At 48.6% G+C, this 23,552-nt stretch overlaps 1 protein-coding gene across 1 annotated transcript in view; it reads right to left on the bottom strand.

Annotated features, from left to right (window-relative positions):
• Positions 1 to 4,348: 4,348 nt before the first annotated feature.
• The window catches only part of mef2b (myocyte enhancer factor 2b), a 100,786-nt gene continuing 81,582 nt past the window's right edge, over positions 4,349 to 23,552 (bottom strand). Inside the window, exons 6-9 of the mRNA XM_067968494.1 lie at positions 16,772 to 16,941; positions 15,442 to 15,544; positions 10,337 to 10,487; positions 4,349 to 8,583 (exon numbers count right to left, since the gene is read on the bottom strand). Coding sequence (XP_067824595.1) covers positions 8,268 to 8,583; positions 10,337 to 10,487; positions 15,442 to 15,544; positions 16,772 to 16,941 — 740 coding nt within the window. The 3' untranslated portion in view covers positions 4,349 to 8,267. The remainder of the gene's footprint in view (positions 8,584 to 10,336; positions 10,488 to 15,441; positions 15,545 to 16,771; positions 16,942 to 23,552) is intronic.

The following is a 23,552-nucleotide window of genomic DNA, read 5'->3' as shown; positions in this document are numbered from 1 at the left end:
TGATGGAGCGGATATGGGGCGGGAAATCATCCCTCGTGTTGGCCGTTTTTCTTGTTGATTTTCTCCCTTCCCTTGCTCCTCCCTCATTAGCGGCGACACTTGCTGAGGTTCGGTCCTACCTCATCCAACCGGCCGTTCTTCACGCCTAGACAGGCTACTTGACTACGGAGGGCATCACGGCCAAGCCCGATCCTGTCCTCACCTGCCATTGACACCCGCAGGATCCACAAAGACCAGCCACATCCAGCACCTCACCCAGACACCTTATCTGTAAGCCCAGGCAGTGAGCATCACAGGCTATTTAATCATGGGGGGCCTCACAGTCAAACTTGATCCTCTCCACACACACGGATGCACGCACTTCCTGGCTGGATCTCTGGATAACTACAGGAGCAGGAACCCTGGCTGATTTGCTGCTCCTTAGCCGAGGAGCACTGAGGTTAATTGTAACACCACTTATTCTGCCTTAACTGAAGTCAACTAACTCAGCACAGGCCAGGAATTGAAGCTGGGACTTCATTGCTCTATAATTGGCTCAGGACCCCACTGGGTTTAACACCGACTCACCTGAGCCATTCTGGCCAAAAGTGTTTTATTTCCGTATTTAGTGAAATATTGTCTCCTGCATTAATAAAGAAAGAACTTGCATTTATATAGCGTCTTTCACGACCTCAGGACATCCCAAAGCGCTTTACAGCCAATGCCGTGCTTTTTGACGTGTAGTCACTAATGTAGGAAACGCAGCAGCCAACTTGCGCACAGCAAGATCCCACAAACGGCAATGTGATAAACGACCAGACAATCTGTTTTTTTTAAGTGATGTTGGTTGAGGGATAAATATTGGCCAGGAGACCAGGGAGAACTCCCTTGCTCTTCTTCAGAAAATAGTGCCTTGGGGTCTTTTACGTCCACCCGAGAGGGCAGACGGGGCCTCGGTTTAATGTCTCAATCGAAAGACGGCACCCCCGACCATGCAGCACTCCCTCAGTACTGCACTGGGAGTGTCAGCTTTAGTGTCACACATCATGACTCCACCCCACTCTGATCTTGGAGGATGGACTAATCATGTTTCAACTGAGATTAACCAGGCTCAGTGAGATATGGCGGTGTAGTGGTTATGATTCTGGACCAGCTAAACGCCAGAGGTTGAGAGTTCATAATCCCACTGTGTAATATTTGAATTTAATAAATCTGGTCATTTGTGAAAAAAGTGGGACGCCCCCCAAAACCTGACTAGTTCACCAGTGCCCTACAGGGAAGGAAACCTGTTTGCCTTACATGTGATGTTGATCCCTTACTGTGTGATTGGCATTTAATACTCTCAGAAGCCACTCATTCACAAAAAGGGCATCTAGGGATCAGAAATAAATTTGGCCTTGCCAGTTTCACCTACATCTCTTGTGCATTCCTGATTTTCATCAGGCTGTGGCGGCCGTGCCTTCAGCCGCCTGGGCCCTAAGCTCTGGAATTCCCTCCCTAATCCTCTCCGCCTTTAAGACGCTCCTTAAAACCGACCTCTTTGACCAAGTCTTTTGGTCACCCGTCCTAATATCTCCCTAAGTGGCTCGGTGTCAAATTTTGTTTGATAATCGCCCCCGTGAAGCGCCTTGGGACGTTTTACTACGTTAAAGGCGCTATATAAATGCAAGTTGTTGTTGAAGTCAACCACGAGCGTAAAATCGGACGGGGGGTAAAGACGGACTTCCGACTCGAACTTGCCCTCTTCCCACGGGGCGGGTTAGGGTTGAAAGGACCCGCTCGTGACAGTCTCCACACTCAGCGCCATCTTCTCTTTCAGTTGCTGACCGACCTGTTGGGTATTTCCAGCAGTTTTCTGTTTCTGTTTCACCTCCCTGGGCCTTCTGCTCCGTTCCCCCAATCTCCCCCGGCTCCATTTTTAAAGGAAGGGAAGCAACGGGAGGCGAAGTATTGATAAGAACTTTTATTTTCTTTTAAGTTAACTTAATAAAAGACAATAGCGCTTTTCACTTGGAGAATTTCCGCCTCCATCTTTATGTACAGGCCCGTCGGGGGTGGGGAGAGGGGAAAGAAAGACAACACTGCATTATTCAAATTGAATCTCGAAAGCCAATTACGCAGAACCTTCTGGAAAGGTCGAGAACATTCTGAAACTGTACGTCAACAAAGAATGCAGCTTTGGACAAGGCAAAAACGAACAGCATCTACGAGTTTCAGAGGGAGACTTCAGATGGATTGTCGATTCATTCAAACTAATGGGGAGGGGGAGTGGGAGGGGGGTGGGAGTGGGGCTGAGAAGCACTCTCTCCTGTGGGATCCTCTGAATTGATGCATAGTGCGGACACTGAATTAAAGGCACGCTGGCCCCTTAACCCTCTGAGTGCTGGACACCGTCTCCCAAATATGTGCACAATCCTCACATCCTCTTGTCTATCTTGATCTGTATATTTCCCATCACTGAATGTAGCAGAGTCTCAGTGGTACAGCCTGGGATACGCAGCACTCTCCGATGCCCTGTACATTCGGAAGTGCTGTGTTCTTGCCATTCCCTGATGCAACACGCTCTCCCCCTGCCCGTAACACACTCCCCCTGCCCGTTACACACTCTCCCCCTGCCCGTAACACTCTGTCCCCCTGCCCGTACACTCTCTCCCCCTGCCCGTAACACACTCTCTCCCCCTGCCCGTAACACACTCTCTCCCCCTGCCCGTAACACACTCTCTCCCCCTGCCCGTAACACACTCTGTCCCCCTGCCCGTAACACACTATGTCCCCCTGCCCGTAACACACTATGTCCCCCTGCCCGTAACACACTCTGTCCCCCTGCCCGTAACACACTCTGTCCCCCTGCCCGTAACACACTCCCCCCTGCCCGTAACACACTCTCCCTCTGCCCGTAACACACTCCCCCCTGCCCGTAACACACTCTCCCTCTGCCCGTAACACACTCTCCCCCTGCCCGTAACACACTCTCCCCCTGCCCGTAACACTCTGTCTCCCTGCCCGTAACACTCTGTCCCCCTGCCTGCAACACACTCTCTCCCTGCCCGTTACACACCGTCCCCCTGCCCGTAACACACTCTGTCCCCCTGCCCGTTACACACTCTCGGTCTGCCCATAACACTCTTCCCCCTGCCTGCAACACACTCTCCCCCTGCCCGTAACATTCTGTCCCCCTGCCCGTAACACTCTGTCCCCCTGCCCGTAACACTCTGTCCCCCTGCCCGTAACACTCTGTCCCCCTGCCCGTAACACTCTGTCCCCCTGCCCGTAACACTCTGTCCCCCTGCCCGTAACACACTGTCCTCCTGTTGTAATGGGTTAGCAGGCAGGGTGCTTAAGGCCAGGACACTCGACTCATTTGAAGAACAGTTGGTCGCTGTAAAGGAGGCATGTTGGGTTTGGAAGGATGTGCCTTCATCATCTGAAAGTACCTTGAGGTGGTACCACACAATTCTAACACACTTTGCATCAGAAGTGGCAAGTGTTGCTCATTAGGAGTGACAGCCACTCACTCACAAACAAGACCTAATTAGCTGGGTGTCACTCTTAAAAAATAAACACAGCTCTGTGTATTTATCCCGGCTCTGCAATCTGTCTCACTGTGACTGATGAGACACTCCCTGCGATAGCTCTGTATTGTGCAGCTTGTGTTCTGATTGTAACATCCTCCGGTCCATTAGAGGGCACCGTGTGTTACAGGGCACCATGTACCAGAGGGACCTGTTATATCAGACGGTGGCATGTATCAGATACTGTCTTACATCGGGTCGCCAACCCTCCAGGATTGTCCTGGAGACCCCAGCAATTAAACATTAATCTCCTGGACACTGCTGTGAGCAAAACCCGGGAGAAAAATTATAGGGGCATAAAATAAAAGGTGTGTTTTTCAAATTTTCCTTAAACACTTTTTTTTATTAGTTATAAAAGTGATGAAGGATAAAAGAAAGGCTGTTTAACTGTTGTAAAAGGCGCAGAGGTCATGAGACAAGACCTCCAGGAATACGTCCAATCAGAGTTGGCAACCCTACTAACACTGTGCCACTGGGACCCTCTGGCCAGCTGCAGTCCCCATTCTCTCTGATGTCCCTCACACTCTAAGGAGCACAGAAGCACTTTCTTCCAATCACTGACACAGGAGGCAATCTACCTTCGAGGCCATGGGAGGCCCTGTTAGCCACTCACTCTCACTGACAGAGAAACCATGTATAACAACTTTAATAGCACCCCATGCCCTATAGTGCCCTACCCCCTGGAGGGTAGCCCCTTGCTACAATCATTGAGCAAGGAAACCTAATGTTGCTATCTTCAGGAGGGTCGCTACACAGGAGAAGAATGTACAAAACTGGGAGATTTCCTTCACAATCGATTTACGGCTTTTACTCTGTGCTTTATTCTTCAAAATTGGGAAACCTGAGTGAAGGGTCACGGCCCTCAGTGCAAGGCACCGCCAAGATTGGAAAGAGTAGGAGAGAAGATGAAGCAAGTGGCTGGCCGACACCAAATTGGGCATTGAAAGCCTGTAGATTGTAGGAGGAAGGGAAAGACTGAGGGAGGGGAGGAGCTCTACAGCTTTGAAGAACGAGTTAGATGAGGAGACCATGCGATGAGTCTTAATTTCATCACGGTGAGGATGCGGGCAGGGGGAAGAGTGAGTTGTGCAGGGTATTTGGAGCTTAAGAGGAACAAGAGAGACAAGTTTAGGAAGCACTGGCCAGAGTCAACTTGATAAGCGAGAGAGAGAGAGATAAGAGAGGTTACAATGGAGAGAGAGAGAGAAAGAGAAATTGAAAACTAAACTGAGAGAGGGATCTACTAGGACAACAAATTTTTTCTTGTATTCTGACCAAAGATATGAGGAAGGTGCTAGAAGAGCTTCCCCAATGGATGGACTCCCTCAATGGATGGATTTATGTTTTATAGAGAGAGAGCACTGCCAGCCTCAAAGATTTGAGATGACACCAGACAGAGCAGAATGGACATTGTGGCTAAATACAAGAACTTGGCTTTCTTTTTTTTTTACATGCTTTAAATACAAAAACAAAATTGAAACTCAGGATGTTCACAGAGTTTGCAGCACACCTTAAGTAACTCTCATTACAAATGAATCATAAGATATTGAAACTTCTCAGTGTGCAGTAAATATCAGCAATGCAAGTCCTTCTTTTGTTCAGAATGTTGAAATATCTGCCTTCCCGTGGGCCCCTTATGCCCCCCCCCAACCATGGAGAGGGAGAGGCCAATGGAGCTGGAGGTTACAATGAAGTCTCCATGATGCTCTCTGTATTGAAGATCTCCTTATCTTTGATGAGATAAGAGGCTTCACCTTTTGCCAAGTTCAATACTGGATTGGGGGGGGGGGGAATATTTTTTAAATGGGGGGGTTTGGGGAAAGGGTACAAGACCTGAGTTCTGAAGCCAGCTTAAGCCCTGCAAAAATTCATCCAAACCCTTAATAACAAAGGCCTCCATATCATTGGAAAAAAAACAGACTTTTCCTTTTGAAAAAAACCCAAATGTTTGGTGCCATTAGGGATTTCTGAGCGGCCTACAGGGAATGTTTCGTTGAATCCTTCTTTTCTTTCCTTATTTTCTCCCTTCCTCTCCCGAAGGCACTGCCTCTTACCGGGGGTACAGTTCCATGGACACCGGCTGCTCTCTGGCTGTTCTCCCACGTGCGGTCTGCACGGTTAGAGTCTGGATTCCCCTCCGTACGGAACAGCAACCGCCCTTGGGCATTAATATAACGCGTTCAACACGGAACAAAGTCCCGGAGTGCTTCACAGGGGAGGAGGAATGGACAGTGACCATAATTGGGGGGTTGGGAGGAGGAGGGGGTTAGGAGAGGTGACCAAAGGCCTCACAGCCAACCTCGATCCTCCCCTCATTCACCATCACTTCCCAATCAGGAGTGGGAATCCTGGCTGTTTCTTCCCCCCCCCCACTCCCGAACCAGGACGCTGAGGCCAATTACCTTGCCTGACGTCAGCTGACGCAGCCGAGACCTGGGATCTACGGATCGATACGGCTCAGTGCCATAACAGGCGGGATCTGCACCCACCATGGGGAACTGAGATACCAGCTATTTTCCTGGTACCTCCCTTTGAAGGGAGGTGCACGCTACTGGAAGGGGAGGGGAGAGATGGGGAGGCGAGGGAAGCGGGGGCGAGGGAAGCGGGGGCGAGGGAAGCGGGGGCGAGGGAAGCGGGGGCGAGGGAAGCGGGGGCGAGGGAAGCGGGGGCGAGGGAAGCGGGGGCGAGGGAAGCGGGGGCGAGGGAAGCGGGGGCGAGGGAAGCGGGGGCGAGGGAAGCGGGGGCGAGGGAAGCGGGGGCGAGGGAAGCGGGGGCGAGGGAAGCGGGGGCGAGGCGAGGGGAAGGCGGAGATTCAAACATAGATCTTGTCAGTGCCTGGCAAGTTGCTTTGCCTTTTTCTCACAAATGACGCGGCCAGGCTAATGCCAATGAAAAGCATCGTGTCGCTCGTACAATTACACCCTCGTGACAAAAAAGTGACCACGGGCACCCGATCCCCCGAACGCACACAAAAACCCCGCAGTTTGCCAGACACTTTCCCTTTACCCCACCTTTAAACGGGGTCCCGCACAACACAAGAGGAAAAATTGTGACACAGAAATCTATTCGCACTGCGAAAACCTTCACTTTAAAAAAAAATAAAACAGAACAATATTTAACAAAGGAACGGTCTCCCGTTTGAAACCAGGTGGATTTTAACCCTTCAAGACCCTAATATTCGGGAGAATTGAGAACCTGTGATAGATTCCTGCCTCCTCCAGGAACGGTTGTTTTTGGCATAAATATATTTTTCCCGTATAATTTTACAGCGAGTTAAAATGCACAGAGTGCACGGAGAGCAGTCGGTAGCCTGCGGTATTCACGGAATAACTGATGTAATGTGTTGTCGCTCTAATCTAATGGGGAGGGGGGGGGGATTTTAACCTAACCCGCCCGTTGGGAAAATGACAGGATCGGGTGTGACACTGGTTTTTGCAGCATTGAAGTCAGTGGGGAGTAAATGTCGGGCGGGTGTAAAACTAGCGTCCATCCCCGTGGGATTTCCACCCGACCAGTCAGGTTAAAATTACCCCCTCCACCCCGGTGTGTCGCATCTGGTGGCTGCATGATTTGTGGGGAGCGGCCAGTCGTCTCTCCAATGGTCTCCACCTTCAATTCCACTCAACCCCCCCCCCCCAACCTTCCCCAAAACAGCCAGATGTCAGATTGCCACCTGTCCATCGAGGATTAGCAGAGCCTCTACAGCGATGACGAGGTTTGGTGCCACTGTGCCAACAGAGGCAGGCAGGGGGTGGGTTCCTGATCTCGGCTGGGCTGTCGGTGAAAGGGTGCGGGGGGGGAGGGGGGCCACCACAGAGCAGAGACCAGTGTTTCTCTGCTGGCTGGCGCCCACCCCACTGTGGCTTAGTGGGCAAATGTATCACTTCCGACCCATGCAAAACCAGGAAGGTCCCAAGTTCAATTCCTGTCTGTGCCGCGTTGGCATAATTTCTGTGGGGGGGGGGGGGGCTACATTTGGCCTTCGCAACCTCGGTGGGTGGGGGGGCAAACGGGGGAAATTTGAGCCAAGGTTCCCACTCCTGATGGTCACCAAGTGCTACCCTGCTAGAGTGTGTGTGTGTGTGTGTGTGTGCGCGCGGGGGAGATCAGGTGAGAAGAGGATCGGGCATGGCCGCGACGCCACTTGTAGTCGAATAGCCTGCCAGTGCACACCTGTGAGTGATGGCCACTTGGGCGGGGTGAATGCGGGAGAGGAGGGGGGGCGCCCAGCGCCCGTGGAACCGTCCACCCAGCAAGGCCCGTGCCGGTCTTGTCTTGTCCGGTCCTCCCTCGGGCTGCAGACCAGCAATGGAGCTCAGGACCTTCTTAGCCCGGTAAAACGCAAATACAGAAACAGCCGCGCCGCATTTACTGAGCCGCGGAGGTTAGTGGGGGGGGAGGCGAGAGAGGGAATTTAAATTTTATTCCCCCCCATGGGGCAGAAACTGAGCGACAGGAGCCTGGATGAAGGCCTCTAACCAGTCACATCATCCAATGCCCTGGAAAGAAGGTAAAGAGGGACGGTGGGTGGGGGGATGGTAAATGCCAACCTGGTTCTCAAAGGGTTAACAGATTTGAAGTAAATTAACTCCTGGCCTACGATCGAGAACGCAAAAATAATAAAAGCAAGACCGCTGGGGGGAGCCATCTCCGTCAGTTTTTTTTTGTTTTTTTCTTTTACGGTAAACTCTGGCAGCCCTGGGCGCCCGCGAAGCGTCATCTCTGCCAGCCGTCCGCCATGCGCATTCGCTTGACCGCGAGGCTGTCCTCCTCACTCTGGGCCGGCCGGGTCAGCACGACGGGGCACTGGTAGCCCTTGGCGTAATCCTTGGGCGAGGCCTCGCAGGGGCTGCGGGCGGCGTCCAGCCCGCTGAGCGGCAATCGTCCCTCGGTGCCGCGGTGCTGGAACACCCCGACACCGCCCCCGCCCCCGTCGCTGTGGGGGGAGGCTCGCTCGGACTTGATGCTCACCGTCTGAAAGGAGGGCAGGGCCAGGCTGGAGCCCTGGCTCAGGTGCGAGAGGCTGGTCACCCTGTAGGGAAGAGAGGCAAACGATTAAAAAAAAACACGCAAATCAGTGAGCGACGAGATTTGGCATCGCTGCGTTCTTTATACGTGCTGGGAAAAAGCTCTCAGCAGGTCAGGCAGCGTCTGTGGAGAGAGAGAGAGAGAGAGAGACACACACGCACATACAGAGCTAACATTTCAGAACGATGCACTAAAATCCAGAACTTGAAGTAGTTAAGAGATTTAACAGCTTTTAAGCAAGTGCAAAGTCAGGGGAAAAGAAGGTGGAGGTGGAGGAAACATAGCAACAAGAGAAGGCCATTCAGCCCCTCGAGCCCGTTCCGCCATTCAATTAGATCATGGCTGATCTGTATCTTAACTCCCATTTACCTGCCTTGGTTCCGTAACCCTTAAAACCCTTTGCCTAACAAAAATCTATCAATCTCAGTTTTGAAATTTTCAATTGACCCCCAGCCTCAACAGCTTTTTGGAGGAACATAGGAATAGGAGGAGGCCATTCAGCCCCTCGAGCCTGTTCAGTCATTCAATGAGATCATGGCTGATCTGTGACTTAATTCCATATACCTGACATAGCCTTATACACCTTAGAGAGAGAGTTCCAGGTTTCTACAACTCTTTGTGTGAAGAAGTGCTTCCTGACATCACCCCTGAATGGCCTAGCTCTAATTTTAAGGTTATTCCCCCTTTGTTCTGGCTCAGAATCCATTTATTCCTCACGCCTCTGTGAAGCGCCTTTGGGACATAACAGGACTGATTGTCCCAGCACTGACTGTGGGAGGAGTCGAGTGGCGGAGTTGGGGCCTGGGGACAGATGGGAGATGGTTACGGCTGCATATAGTGACAGCAGTATTCCCAGCCAGAATGGAGGTGATTAATTAATTCCCCTGTCAATCATGCCTGAAGACTGCACTGCTGTAAGTGACTGGGGTTGATTTTATTCACATAATTTGTAATATGTAACTATCCTCCACTCGCTGTATATTGCTGGAGAAATAATCCTGTCTTTATTGGGAGAAGTTGCTGCAGTTTTGGTCGTGAGTTCTGTTTGCTGCAGTTCGTAGAGACTCTTTTTAAATAAACTCTGTAAATAGAGTTTGTTTGCTGTAAAATAGACTGTTTACTGTGAGTCCTGCCATAAGTCCCGCCCCACCTCCAACTCACTGGCTGACACAGTGGTGTCAATAGACACTCTGGGTGATTAGACCACATCTAGAATACTGTGTACAGTTCTGGGCACCGCACCCCAGAAAGGATATACTGGCCTTGGAAGGAGTGCAGCGGAGATTTACCAGAATGTTATCAGGGCTGCAAGGGTTTAGATTATGTGGAGCGATGACATAAACTAGGCTTGTATTCCTTGGAATATAGACGGTTAAGGGATGATTTGATTGAGGTTTTCAGGATTTTGAAAGGAATTGATAGGGTAGATCGAGAAAAACTTTTTCCGCTGGTGGGTGAGTCTAGGACAAAGGGACAGAACCTTAAAATCAGAGCCAGGCCATTCAGGAGAGAAGTTAGGAAACACTTCTTCATGCAAAGAGTGGCAGAAGTGTGGAACTCTCTCCCACAAAAAGCAGTAGATGCTAGCTCAATTAATAATTTTAAATCTGAGACCGATAGATTTTTGCTAGCCAAGGGTATAAAGCAATATGGAGCCAAGGTGGGTAAATGGAGTTAGGATACAGATCAGCCATGATCTCATTGAATGGCCTCCTCCGGTTCCTATGTTCCTATTACCGGCTGAGTATTTGACTTACCCCAGGTGGGAGTGTGCTGTGGGTTGAAGGTCGGTCTGGTGCTGATGGTGGTGTTGGTGTTGCCGAAGATGCCAGACGGCAGCTTGGTCCTGGTGAACTCCACCCGACGAGTTGTATGCAGAGACCGAAGGGTTGTCATTCAGCGAGTAACCTGCAGGTCGACAGGGAACAGGAAGGGGTGGCGTTTCATTACACCCAGTGGCAAAACCCGATCGGTGCATCCGAGGTTGGAGCAACTTTAGAACAAGCGAGTTGTTATGATCTGGAATGCACTGCCTGAAAGGGCGGTGGAAGCAGATTCAATAGCAACTTTCAAAAGGGAATTGGATAAATACTTGGAATTGGAAAAATTTACAGGACTATGGGGAAGGAGGGGGTGTGGGACTAATTGGATAGCTCTTTTAAAGAGCCGGCACAGGCAAGAAGGGCTGAATGGCCTCCTTCTGCGCTGTATCATTCTTTGATTCTACTATTCTATGAAATAAAAATAGAAAACACATAGCTACATCTGAAAGAGAAGGATAGGTGAATGGTTTGTTTAATATTGCTCTACAACAAAACAACTTGCATTTATATAGCAACTTTAATTTAGTAAAATGTCCCGAGGCGCTTCACAGGAGCGTTATCAAATAAAATTTGAAACTGAGCTACATAAGGAGATATTAGGTGACCAAAAGCTTGGTCAAAGAGGTAGGTTTTAAGGAGCGTCTTAAAGGAGGAGAGAGAGGCGGAGAGGGAATTCCAGAGCTTAGGGCCTAGACAGCTGAAGGCAAAATATACTAGAGATGGAAAATTTGCAGGGCAATGGGGAAAGAGTGGGGGAGTGGGACTAATTGGATAGCTCTTTCAAAGAGCTGGCATGTGCACGATGGGCCGAATGACCTCCTTCTGGGCTGTATGATTCTATGATTCTATTTATTTAATCAGTGTCAGCTGTGGCTCAGTTGGTAGCACTGTTGCCTCTGAGTCAAAAGATTGTGGGTTTAAGTCCCACTCCAGAAACTTGAGCACAAAATCTAGGCTGACACTCCAGTGCAGTTCTGAGGGAGTGCTGCACTGTCAGAGGTGCCGCCTTTTGGCTGAGACGTTAAACTGAGGCCCCATCTTCACTCTCGGGTGAAGAGCAGGGGAGTTCTCCCATGTGTCCTGGGCCAATATTTATCCCTTAACCAACAGCTAAAAAAAACAGATTATCTGGTCATTATCACATTGCTGTTTGTGGGACCTTGCTTTGGCACAAATCGGCTGCCGCGTTTCCTACATTACAACAGAGACTACACTTCAAAAGTACTTCATTGGCTGTGAAGCGTTTTGGGACAACCTGAGGTCATGAAAGAATCATAGAATCATTACAGCACAGAAGGAGGTCATTCGGCCCATCGAGCCCGTGCCAGCTCTTTGTAAGAGCAATCCAGTTGGTCCCAATAGCCTGCTCTTTCCCTGTAGCCCTGCAAATTTTTTCCCTACAAGTATTTATCCATTTCCTTTTTGAAAGCCACGATTGAATCTGCTTCCATCACCCTTTTCAGGCAACGCATTCCAGATCATAAATACTCGCCGCGTAAAAAAGTTTTTCCTCACGTCGCCTTTGGTTCTTTTGCCAATCATCTTAAATCTGTGTCCTCTGGTTCTCGACCCTTCCGCCAATGGGAACAGTTTCTCTTTATTTATGTAATCTTAACCCTTCATGATTTTGAACATTTCTACCAAATCTCCTCTCAACCTTCCCTGTTCTAAGGAGAACAACCCCAGCTTCTCCAGTCTCTCCACATAACTGAAGTCCCTCATCCCTGGAACCATTCTAGTAAATCTTTTCTGCACCCTCTCTGTGGCCTTCACATCCTTTCTAAAGGGTGGTGCCCAGAATTGGACACAATACTCCAGTTTTGGCCGAACCAGTGTTTTATAAAGGTTCAACATAACTTCCTTGCTTTTGCACTCTATGCCTCTATTTATAAAACCCAGGATCCCGTATGCTTTTTAACCACTTTCTCAACCTGTCCTGCCACCTTCAAAGATTTGTGCACATACACCCCTAGGTCTCTCTGTTCCTGCAACCCCCTTGGAATTGTACCATTTAGGTTATATTGCCTCTCCTTGTTCTTCCTGCCAAAATGGATCACTTTGCACTTCCAAGCATTAAATATCATCTGCCATGTGAAAGGCGCTATATGAATGCAAGACGTTCTTTTTCTTTCTTTTTGTCTTTTATCTCATTCATGTTTGTGGGACATTGCTGTGCACAAAATGGCTGCCACGTCCGCCTACATTACAACTACACTTCAAAGTTCTTTCTTTTCTTTAAAAATTGACACCGAGCCAAAAAAAAGGAGACTTTAGGACAGGTGACCAAAAACTTGGTCAAAGAAGTAGGTTTTAAGGAGCGTCTTAAAAGGACGAGAGAGAGTTAGAGAGGTTTAGGGAGGGAGTTCTAGAGTTTAGGGCCTGGGCGGCTGAAGGCACGGCCGCCAATGGTGGGGGCGAAGGAAATGGGGAACAGGCATTCCAGGTCAGCAATGAGTCCTGACAGTTTTACACTTGGCTTGTAGCCGCCTATACATCTACCTTGCTCGGCTGCTCCGGTGGCACTAGTGCAATATAAAAGCTCTGTGTGTCTACCTCTGGCAAAGCAAGAACCCCTGACCCTCCTATATGACGGTATGGAGGTGCACGCAAAACAAAGCCAATTAGTCAGCGCAGGCGGATCCAGGGCTTAGTAAGGCAGCCAATTGGGGCCTTCAAGGAGCAACCGTACAAGTTAGCCACAGGTCGTCAAGGAGACAGTACCGATTGGAATTAGGCCGCAGCCACACCATCTAATTTAGATGAGGTTACATGATGTGCTGAGCTATTTTTTACAGCCCAGGAGTGACAGGGAAAGAAAAAAAGAAAGACTTGCATTTATATAGCGCCTTTCATGACCTCAGGACGTCCCAAAGCGCTTTACAGCCAATGAAATACTTTTGAAGTGTAGTCACTGTTGGAATGTAGGAAACGCGGCAGCCAATTTGCTCACAGCAAAGTCCCACAAATAACAATGTGATAACGACCAGATAATCTGTTTTTAGTGATGCTGGTCGAGGGATAAATATTGGCCCAGGACACCAGGGAGAACTCCACTGCTCTTCTTTGAAGTAGTGGCCGTGGGACCTTTCATGTCCACCTGAGGTGGCAGATGGGGCCTCGGTTTAACGTCGCACCTGAGAGACGGCATCTCCGAAAGGGCAGCACTCCCTCATTACTGGCACTGGGCGTGTCGGCCTGGATTGTGCGCTCCAGTCTCTGGAGTGGGACTAACTCAGAGGAGAGAGTGCTACCCACTGAGCTACGGCTGACGCTTGATCAGCGAGCATGGCTAAGTCGTAAAACATGAGTTAGGTTTGCCTTTAATGGGGTCCCTGCTGCTCAGTCCTAAATAGTAAAATCGGACTTTGCAGTAGCCTTGATCCAAACCCCAGTGCTGTTAACAGGATTCACTTGTATCAGCCTCAATCAACCATGAGGTGGCAGTACTAAACAAGTCCAGAATCACCAGTAAAGCAACACCATTTCCAATTCACATTGAGCATGGCCACTGACTGTACAGCTCTCGCCTCTCAGGCCTGGGTTACAAACGCATGACACAATGAGCACGACCACAAAGGAGCTCTGTGCGTGAGCTCTCTGCTCTGTGGGAAGCTAATTATAACCGTTACGTGCATCCGAGCGACAGCAAGCGCTTTCCACTAACATAAAAAGGTTCTATTCCAGCCCAGAGTGATGAGCAGCAAGTCTCCTCTAACTTTCTGGCTGTACGGATCCTACGTGAGATGGTTTTGAGGCCGCTCACTCCAGGCCTTAGATCGTGTGGTCGATGCCATTAAACAACTCCCAATTTGGCACTAATTGGCAAGCTCACTCAGCGAGGCCCAGAATGGCCGGTGGTGGAGGAAGTAAGAACTGTCACACACCTGGACTGGGGCACTAATCTGAGGTTAGAGCTTAGGTATGGGGACAGTGCAGAGGGAGCTTTACTCTGTATCTAACCCGTGCTGTACCTGCCCTGGGAGTGTTTGATGGGACAGTGTAGAGGGAGCTTTACTCTGTATCTAACCCGTGTTGTACCTGCCCTGGGAGTGTTTGATGGGACAGTGTAGAGGGAGTTTTACTCTGCGTCTAACCATGTACCTGCCCTGGGAGTGTTTGATGGGACGGTGTAGAGGGAGCTTTACTCTGTATCTAACCCTGTACCTGCCCTGGGAGTGTTTGATGGGACAGTGTAGAGGGTGTTTTACTCTGTATCTAACCCATGGAAGAGAAAATCAGTGGAGCGTAGAATGAGCAGCCAATTCGATATTGCCCATTTTGCAATTTCAACCTGGACTATGTGCTCAAATAATGGAGTCGGGTTTGCAGAACCATCCGACTTAAAGGCACTACCCACTGAGACACTGAGGGCACAGGGGTATAACTCCACTAACCCTGGCAATGCTCCAAGGTTGGGGATTCTAGGACTAGGGGGCACAGTCGTAAAATTATGGGCAAGACCTTTCAGGAGCGAGATTAGAAAACATTTCTACACACAAAGGGTGGTAGAAGTTTGGAACTCTCTTCCGCAAACGGCAATTGATACTAGCTCAATTGCTAAAGTTAAATCTGAGATAGATAGCTTTTTGGCAACCAAAGGTATTAAGGGATATGGGCCAAAGGCAGGTATATGGAGTTAGATCACAGATCAGCCATGATCTTATCAAATGGCGGAGCAGGCACGAGGGGCTGAATGGCCTACTCCTGTTCCTATGTTCCTATAACCTTTATCACATAAGAGCCTCTACAGTGGGTGTTGGCAGCCTGTTTGACTGAGCGGGGGTGTTGCAGGTGAGACTAATCATAACACTGTATTGTTGCCCTGCCTGAGATCAGCCAACTCAATGCAGGTCAGGGACAATCAAGCCTGCGACCTTCCTGCTCTCTAAGGCTTGCCGAAGGCTGCATTCACCCACTAAGCCATTGGGGTTGCCTCATGAATCATCTTCAGAGCCTGGTAATGTGAGATTGGGGGTGGAAACAAGCACAATGGGATAGATGGGCAGCCTCAAAGTACACTAATCAGTGAATAGTCTTACCAGTTAGGCCGGAGGAGTAACCCCCTAATCCATGGCCAGTCAGACTGGGGGTTGTCATGGTAACCATCGGCGAAGTGGGTTGTAGAGCCGAAGAATTAGTTCTCTGGTGAGAAAAAAAAAGGGGGAGAAAAGGAGCACATGAAATCCTTCAAATTTATAGCATTTGTAATTGGTTTCTTGCATAATTATGTGTGAAATTTTCTATCCAAATTGGGAATCAAGCGCTTCCAGGTCAGAATCAAGCACCTCGGGGTCATATGTAGATCCAGAGTAAAACTCATTCAATGGGACCTCAGGCCTAATCACACACCAGCCACTTGTATAGCCTCTTTGAGCAAGGCAATTGAGCAATTTAGTGCCAAATTATGGGTAGCTTGTAATGTAGTCTGGACTTGACAAACTGTATTGAACATTGAACGAAACCATCCAATGCTATCTCTACAATGCTGAATCAAGCATTCCCGATCAGTTACAGCACAGGTAGCTGTAGGATAAAGCTCCTTCTACTCTGCCCCAATAATATGGCTCAGGCCCAACCTCTGAAGAGCACCCCCTACACTGCCAGGGTGACATGTCCATTATAGCTACGGCCTCTCTGATTGTCAGCTGTGGCTCAGTGGGTAGCACTCTTGTCTCTGAGTCAGAAGGTTGTAGGTTCAAATCCCACTCCAGGGATTTTGAACACATAATCCAGGCTGACACTCCCAGTGCCAGTACTGAGGGAGTGCTGCACAGTCGTAGGTGCTGTCTTTCAGATAAGAGATTAAACTGAAGCCCTGTCTGCCCTCTCAGGTGGATGGAAAAGTTCCCATGACACTATTTCAAAGAGTTCTCCCTGGTGTCCTGACCAATATTTATCCCTTAACCAACATCACTGAAAAAACGATTATCTGGTCATTGCTGTTTGTGGGATCTTGCTGTGCGCAATTTGGCTGCCGCGTTTCCTTCATTACAACAGTGACTACACTTCTAAAGTATTTAATTGGCTGCAAGGCGCTTTGGGATGTTGTGAAAGGCGCTATATAAATGCAAGTCTTTCTTTCTTTAGATTGCCAACTTGTTAAAACCCTGTTGGTCCACACCTTCTACCAACTGGGTTTGGATTCGTCCAATGGCAACCATACAGCCATCAGCTAGGGGAAACTTTCATCCCACCAGTCTAGGCTTTATACCCGGGTCCCAAAAGGTCAGTACGTTAATCCACTGCCGTATACGTGTCCCCAGAATTATCATAAATAACCATAAAGAGAAATCAGTGGAATTCTCTTAACTTACAAAGTATAGGAACAAACGGCCAATCAGAATAAGCCAATCGGAATTAAGCTCTCACCAGTGAAGCAGCCATGTTCCTGGAGCCAGTTGAGACAATGTGCATGTCACCTCTGCGGTTGTCAGGGCCAAGGTTCACAGGGGTCGGTGACCTTGTCGTCATGGTTCTATTGAGGTTACCAGGGGAGACCAGCATCCCCGGTGAGACGTGGGTATTCAAGTAACCAGCACCTGTCACACATAAAAAAAGGATATGATGATGAATAAAGAGGAACCAAGACTTGACTGTATGTGCATTGCAGTTTTTTGTTGAAAAATCTAGGTGAATGGTCAAGGCCCACAGTGCAGAACCACATCAAGGGTGAAAACAGCAGGACAGGAGGCAAGGTAAATCAAGACGCGATGGTTAGGTGCAACACCAAGCTTGGATTTTACAACCCTGTAGATTGTAGGAGGGAGAGAAAGCAAAACCTTCTTCAGCTCTACAACCCTCCGAGAACTCTGCGCTCCTCCAACTCTGGTCTCTTGTCCAACCACCATTTCCTTCAACCCACCATTGGCGGCCGTGCCTTCAGCTGCCTCGACCCTAAGCTCTGGAATTCGCTCCCTAAACCTCGCCGCCTCTCTCTACCTCCTTGAAGACCTTCCTTAAAACCTACCTCTTTGAACAACCTGTCCTAACATCTCCTTCTTTGGCTCGGTGTCCATTTTTGTCTGATAACACTCCTGTGAAGCGCCTTGGGACGTTTTACTGTATCAAAGGCGCTATATAAATACAAGATGCTGTTGTTATTGTAAGGAGTTCACATTTATGAACTCCTGGGAAAGAATGACTTAGAGTAGGTGCTGGTACACAAATTTGGTTACAACGCAGTGGGTATACAGGCATGAAGAGCCTGGTAGGATAGGAGGGTTTTAAAAATTTGATTATTGGGTTTGTGGGCATCACTGGCAAGGCCGGCATTTATTGCCCATCCCTAGTTACCCTGAATGAGTGGGCACTTCAGGGGACAGTTAAGACCCAACCACGGTGGTGTGGGACTGGAGTCACACGTAGGCCCAGGCCGGGTAAGAAAGGCAGGTTTCCTTCCCTAAAGGACATTAGTGAACCAGTTGGGTTTTTACAACAATCCGACAGCTTCATGGTCACTTTTATTGATGCCAGCTTTTTATTTCTGGATTTTTAAAACTGAAATTAAATTCTCAAACTGCTTCAAGTTCACTGGATTACTAGTAACATAACCACTACACTATCGTACCCTAATTTGGATTTGGAGCTGACCTGTGAGTGTTTGAGGCTGAGACCAAGATTCTGCACCAAAAATGGAAGGTATTTCATTCTGCAACACTACAATCCCCGTCCTCAGTGAGCACAAAACAGTAATCGGTATAATATCGTAGGGACGGTAGTCTTAAGTTCAATTTCTGACCACAGCTTGGCCTTCACTCAATATCTCAAGACAGACCACTTGAGCTAAGGGTACAGATAGCTGTCATGGAGTCGTACAGCACAGAAGGAGGCCATTCGGCCCATCATGCCTGTGCTGGCTCTTTGAAAGAGCTATCCAATTAGTCCCGCTCCCCCTGCCCTTTCCCCATAGTACGGCAATTTTTTCCCTTGTTATCACCAATCAAACCGTGCCCCCCGGCAAACGAGAGGGAGGAACCATCGGAAATACATGAAAAGAAAATGCCCTCACTAAAAATAAATCTGAGGGTAGCGATACTGGTTTAAAGACTCCTCGATCTGTGGGCTGGTGACTTGGGGCGTTATCTGAAATCTCTCCATTTGTGAAGCTACAGTTTTTTTTTTACAACGGATGACAAAGGTAGGGGACGAGCTCTGTCTGGTCAGCGGTGAGACACGATATCAAAGTACAAGGAGCTGACACGGTAACTCCCCACAGCTAATGTCATGTGTGGGTTATGGCCATCTTCATGTCTCAACCCTGGCTCAGACATATCCTGTACTTAGAATACTTGCACAATGACTGTCATAAACATTTTGAAGTTAATTCTGTTTAGAATTTGGTATCTGTTATTCTATACATAAATCCCACGAACCCCTTGATTAGATTCCAGTCTGTAACTCACTCCCGGGTATCTGTTATTCTATATATAAACCATCCGAGCCCCTCGATTAGATTCCAGTCTGTAACTCACTCCCGGGTATCTGTTATTCTATATATAAACCATCCGAACTCCTCGATTAGATTCTAGCCTCTAACTCACTCCCGGGTATAAATTTTCCTCTGTATAGTTCATTTTAATAGGAATTAATTGAAAGTAGATATCATGATGAAGGGAGTTTGTGTGTGTGACTGTGGTCAGCTTTATTAAGGTGTCCCCTTTAACGCTTTTTAACTATTTTAGTGGTGACTGTGTCATTGGTTTTATCATTTGTTTAAACCATGTTAATTCAATAAAATGTCCACTGTAGTTTCAGGTTTCCCCAGGGGAACAAGTAGTTCCTAGCAGGACCCCCTTCCTGCCCTGCCCCCAGCCTACCCCCACTAGCCAGGGGTCCATTGTGACCCACCTATATTTATCATAGCTTTAGGGTTGCCAACCCTCCAGGATTGCCCTGGAGTCTCCAGGGATTAAAGACTGATCTCCAGGACACTGCTGCCAGCAAACCGGGGAGAAAAATCATAGGCAGCATTAAAAAAATTGTTATTTTTAAAACTTTCTTTGAATACTTTTGTTTATTAGTGATAACATTATTGGACATCGGTGGGGGCGGGGGGAGAGAAAGGCTGTTTGACTGACAGTCAAGAATCATCCAATCGGGTAATGAAGAGTCTACTCGCTTTCTGATTGGCCGTGGGAAGGCGGGGCTCTGCGAGGATGGACATGTCGGGCGATCAACGGCAGGAGTGTCGGGGGGACAGGGGGACGGTTGGAGGCAGGAAACCTCCAGGAACGTCCAATCAGAGTTGGCAACCCATGGTCTTCACGAGTCCAGCTGCTCTGGCTCACCAGCTCTGCGATGGTGGGCCGATCGGGGATTCAATGCTGTTCTCTCTCTTTTTCTTGTAAGAAAATGAGAGATAGACTACCGTTAAATCCCAAAAAGTGGATTAGGACAGGTGGGAATACCCCTGCCTCCACACAGCAAGTGAAAGCATTCTTTAAAATAGAATATTGGTCCCATAGCTTTACCTCCCCATTTCCTGTCAGATAATCCTTGGCTTCCACTTGGCAACTGGGATACTGTTTAGTACCTGCGATTCTCACTGTGTGGGACTTCACAGGCCCAGATCCCATCACATCAATACACAGCATGTTAAGGCATTCCTGAGAGCAACCCACAGAAAATAAGCCTTTCATTTATATTGTGTCTTTCATGACATCAGAATGTCCCAAAGCTCTTTACAGCCAATGAAGTACTTTCCAATGGTGACTACAGTTCAAAATGTAGGAAACGGGGCAGCCAATTTGTCCCACAAATAGCAATGTGACAATGACCAGATAATCTGCTTTTTGATATATATTGGTCCAGGACACGAGGGAAAACTCCCCTGCCCTGCTTTGAAATAGTGCCATGGGATCTTTTATGTCCACCTGAGAGGGCAGACGGGGCCTCAATTTAACATCTCATCTGAAAGACAGCACCTCCGACAGTGCTGCACTCCCTCAGCACGGCCCTGGGAGTGTCAGCCTGGATTATGGGGCTCAATTCTCTGAAGTGGGACTTGAACCCACAACCTACTGACTCAGAGACGAGAGTGTTACCCACTGAGCCACGGCTGACACAAGCAAGAATGTAGGGATGATGGCCCTTGACGAAACACTAGAGAGTAACACTGTCTTAGAGCTCAGGTCCACATTGGAGATGAGAAGCGGAGTGCAGAGCGAGTTAGCTCACACAAACCCTTTGTACATTATGAACAAACCCACTTCCTATACACACCACGGCCCTGTGGCTACCATCACAGGCTTCGGCCTACACAACACCCCACCAGTTGCAGTATTACAGTGCACTTCCATCGAGGAATGGAAAATATGTGCTAAGGTCGGTTAACCCTTTTGAGAGCCTTCAACTTTTCAGCCCCAGTACTTTGTGAAAACTGTCACAGGTTCTATTTTTATATCATTTGCTGATTTCGTGGGCAGTGGATTTTGTCCAGATTTCCGTTTCCATAGTTACTATACCGCTTTTTTTTTTCTTTTGTTCATGGTGTTCAAAAACTCATGCCGATGCAAGATAAAAATGTCCCAGCGATTTAGTCGCAGAAACTCGAGGGCTTTTCCTCATTTCCACAAAACACAAAGCAGTTCGTTGTCATTTATAGAACTGAGGAACAGGAAAAGAAAGGGAAATGTTTCACAGTTTTTTTTTTCTTTTTTTCCGAAAAGACTTGCATTTATATAGCGCCTTTCATGAGTTCAGGATGCCCCAAAGCGCTTTACAGCCAATGAAGTACTTTTTGAAGCATAGTACTGTTGGAATGTAGGTAACGCAGCAGCCAATTTGTGCACAGCAAGGTCCCACAAACAGCAATGTGACAATAACCAGTTAATCTGTTTTAGCGACATTGATTGAGATATAAATATTGGCCAGGACACCGGGGACCCACCGGGGAGAAATCCCCTGCTCTTCTTCGAATAGTGCCTTGGGATCTTTCACCACGGGGTCTCGCTTTAACGTCTAATCTGAAAGACGGCACCTCTGACAGTGCAGCATGCTCTCAGACCTGCACTGGAGTGTCCCAGTACCAGAATAGTACAATGATGTTACTGGGAACAATGGTGCTGAAATTCAGAGTAACAGTACGAGACTGTAGGCTTATTAGAACTGGGAATAACATGACTGGACCTGTAGGGGAGATAGGATTGGGACCTGTAGTCTGGAAGGCTGAGCAAGGAAAGACTATTTCCTCTGGTTAGGGAGTCCATGATAAGGGGGTCATCAATTTAAAGTTGACATAAAGAGAGGGAGGAGCGTCGTTAGGAGAAATTTGTTTACTCAAAAGATTTGGTCGGAGCCCGGAATGCTTTGCTATAGAGAGTGGTTGAGGTAGAGAACAGTGTGTGTGTGTGTGTGTGTTTTTCTCTGTATGTATCTGTGTATGTCATGTGTGTGGTGTGCATGTGTCTTTTTGTGCATGTCTGTGTTTGTGTGCATGTGTGTGTGTGTGTGTGGGGTCCGTGTGTGTGTGTGTGTGTGGTGTGTGTATTTGGTCTGTGGACACTGGAGTTGGGAGCATCAGGTACTAAACATGTTTTGATATTGGGAATGGGAGAATTCCCACTGTCATTAAGAATAAGTTACCAGTAACAGTCAACAACTGGTAGCGGAGTTCGGATGTGAATATTGACATTGTTATTACGCCCCAACTTTTAGTTCAGCGTCATATGTAGCAGCACTCTCAGGAACTCCAACATCCTACACTGCAAAGAGGTTATTTGCAGGTCTGTGTCCAGGACTCTCGCAGTGAGCCCCTCGTTTCAACCATAGAGGGTTGTCGGGCTGGCCCTTCTTCTTCGGCTGCAGGTGTCTGGCGTGAGAGGCGGCTCGGAAGCCCATGGAGCAGCAGCGCTGCTGAGGGGCGGAGGCACCGGGGAGACAGGCCATAAGTTGTGACGGGGATAGGCACTGACGGCCGTGCCTTTAGCCACCTAGACCCTAAGCTCTGGAATTCCCTCCATGGCCTCGCCCCTCCCTATCTCTGTAACTTCCTCCAGCCCTACAACCCTCCGAGATCTCTGCGCTCCTCCAATTCTGGCCTCTTGCACATCGCCAATTTCCTTTGCTTCACCGTTGGCGGCCGTGCCTTCAGCTGCCTAGGCCCTAAGCTCTGGAATTCCCTCCCTAAACCTCTCCGCCTCTCTCTCCTCCTTTAAGAATATGGGATTAGATTAGACTGGGCTTGATGGCCGGCGCGGACACGATGGGCCGAAGGGCCTCTATCCGTGCTGTATAACTCTATGACTCTATGATGCTCCTTAAAAACTACCTCTTTGACCAAGCTTTTAGTCACCTGTCCTGATATCTCCTTATGTGGCTCAGTATCAAAATTTGTCTGATTACCCTCCTGCAAAGTGCCTCGTGATGTTATAGGCGCTATATAAATGCAAGTTGCTGTTGCTGATTGACACGGTGAAGACTCTGCCAGCCGGGGACAGCCCACACTGTGATCCATTGAGAATCTGTGCGCTGCACTAGTGAAATCATTCAGGAAACGCTGCAGCCAGCAACCCCCTCACCACCCCCCCCCACAACTCCCTCCACCAGAGGCACCGGCTCGATTTGCAACCGTAGGACTGCACAGCGCTGAGTAACGCTGAACAGGAAATCCGGCCTGCTCACCGAGATACAACTGTGAAAATGATGTCAAGTTTCATTTTGACGCGTTATCCACTAATGTTACAACTCACTCCGTGAAAGCCCCTCATCGATGCAGCAGCTCAAACATCCTGCAGCATCTCTGGTACCTCACTTATTATACAGCCCTGGTCCCTCCCTGGCTTTCTTTACTTTTTTTGCACGTTTGTACAAACAAGTGTTGCCCAACACGTCAGTCACTCGCCACATGTGGCTAATTGGGAATCCAGATGTGGCTATAATTGCATTTCTAATTTTAAAAAACAAGCAAGGACTTGCATTTCTACAGCGCCTTTCATGACCTCAGGATGTCCCAAAGCGCTTTACAGCCAATGAAGTACTTCTTTGAGGCGTAACCACTGTTGTAATGTAGGAAACGCGGCAGGCAATTTGCGCACAGCAAGATCCCACAAACAGCAATGAGACAATAACCAGATCATCTGCTTTGGGTGTTGGTTGAGCCTGCGGACACTCACTGCCTAAGCGCCCATTTGGGTGAAGTACCAGAAGGGTG

The sequence above is a fragment of the Heptranchias perlo genome, chromosome 29 (genome assembly GCF_035084215.1).
Source record: "Heptranchias perlo isolate sHepPer1 chromosome 29, sHepPer1.hap1, whole genome shotgun sequence".
NCBI classification, from domain to species: Eukaryota; Metazoa; Chordata; class Chondrichthyes; order Hexanchiformes; family Hexanchidae; genus Heptranchias; species Heptranchias perlo.
The sequence above is the reverse complement of the archived record's forward strand: the minus strand, read 5'-3'. Positions and strand labels throughout refer to the sequence as shown.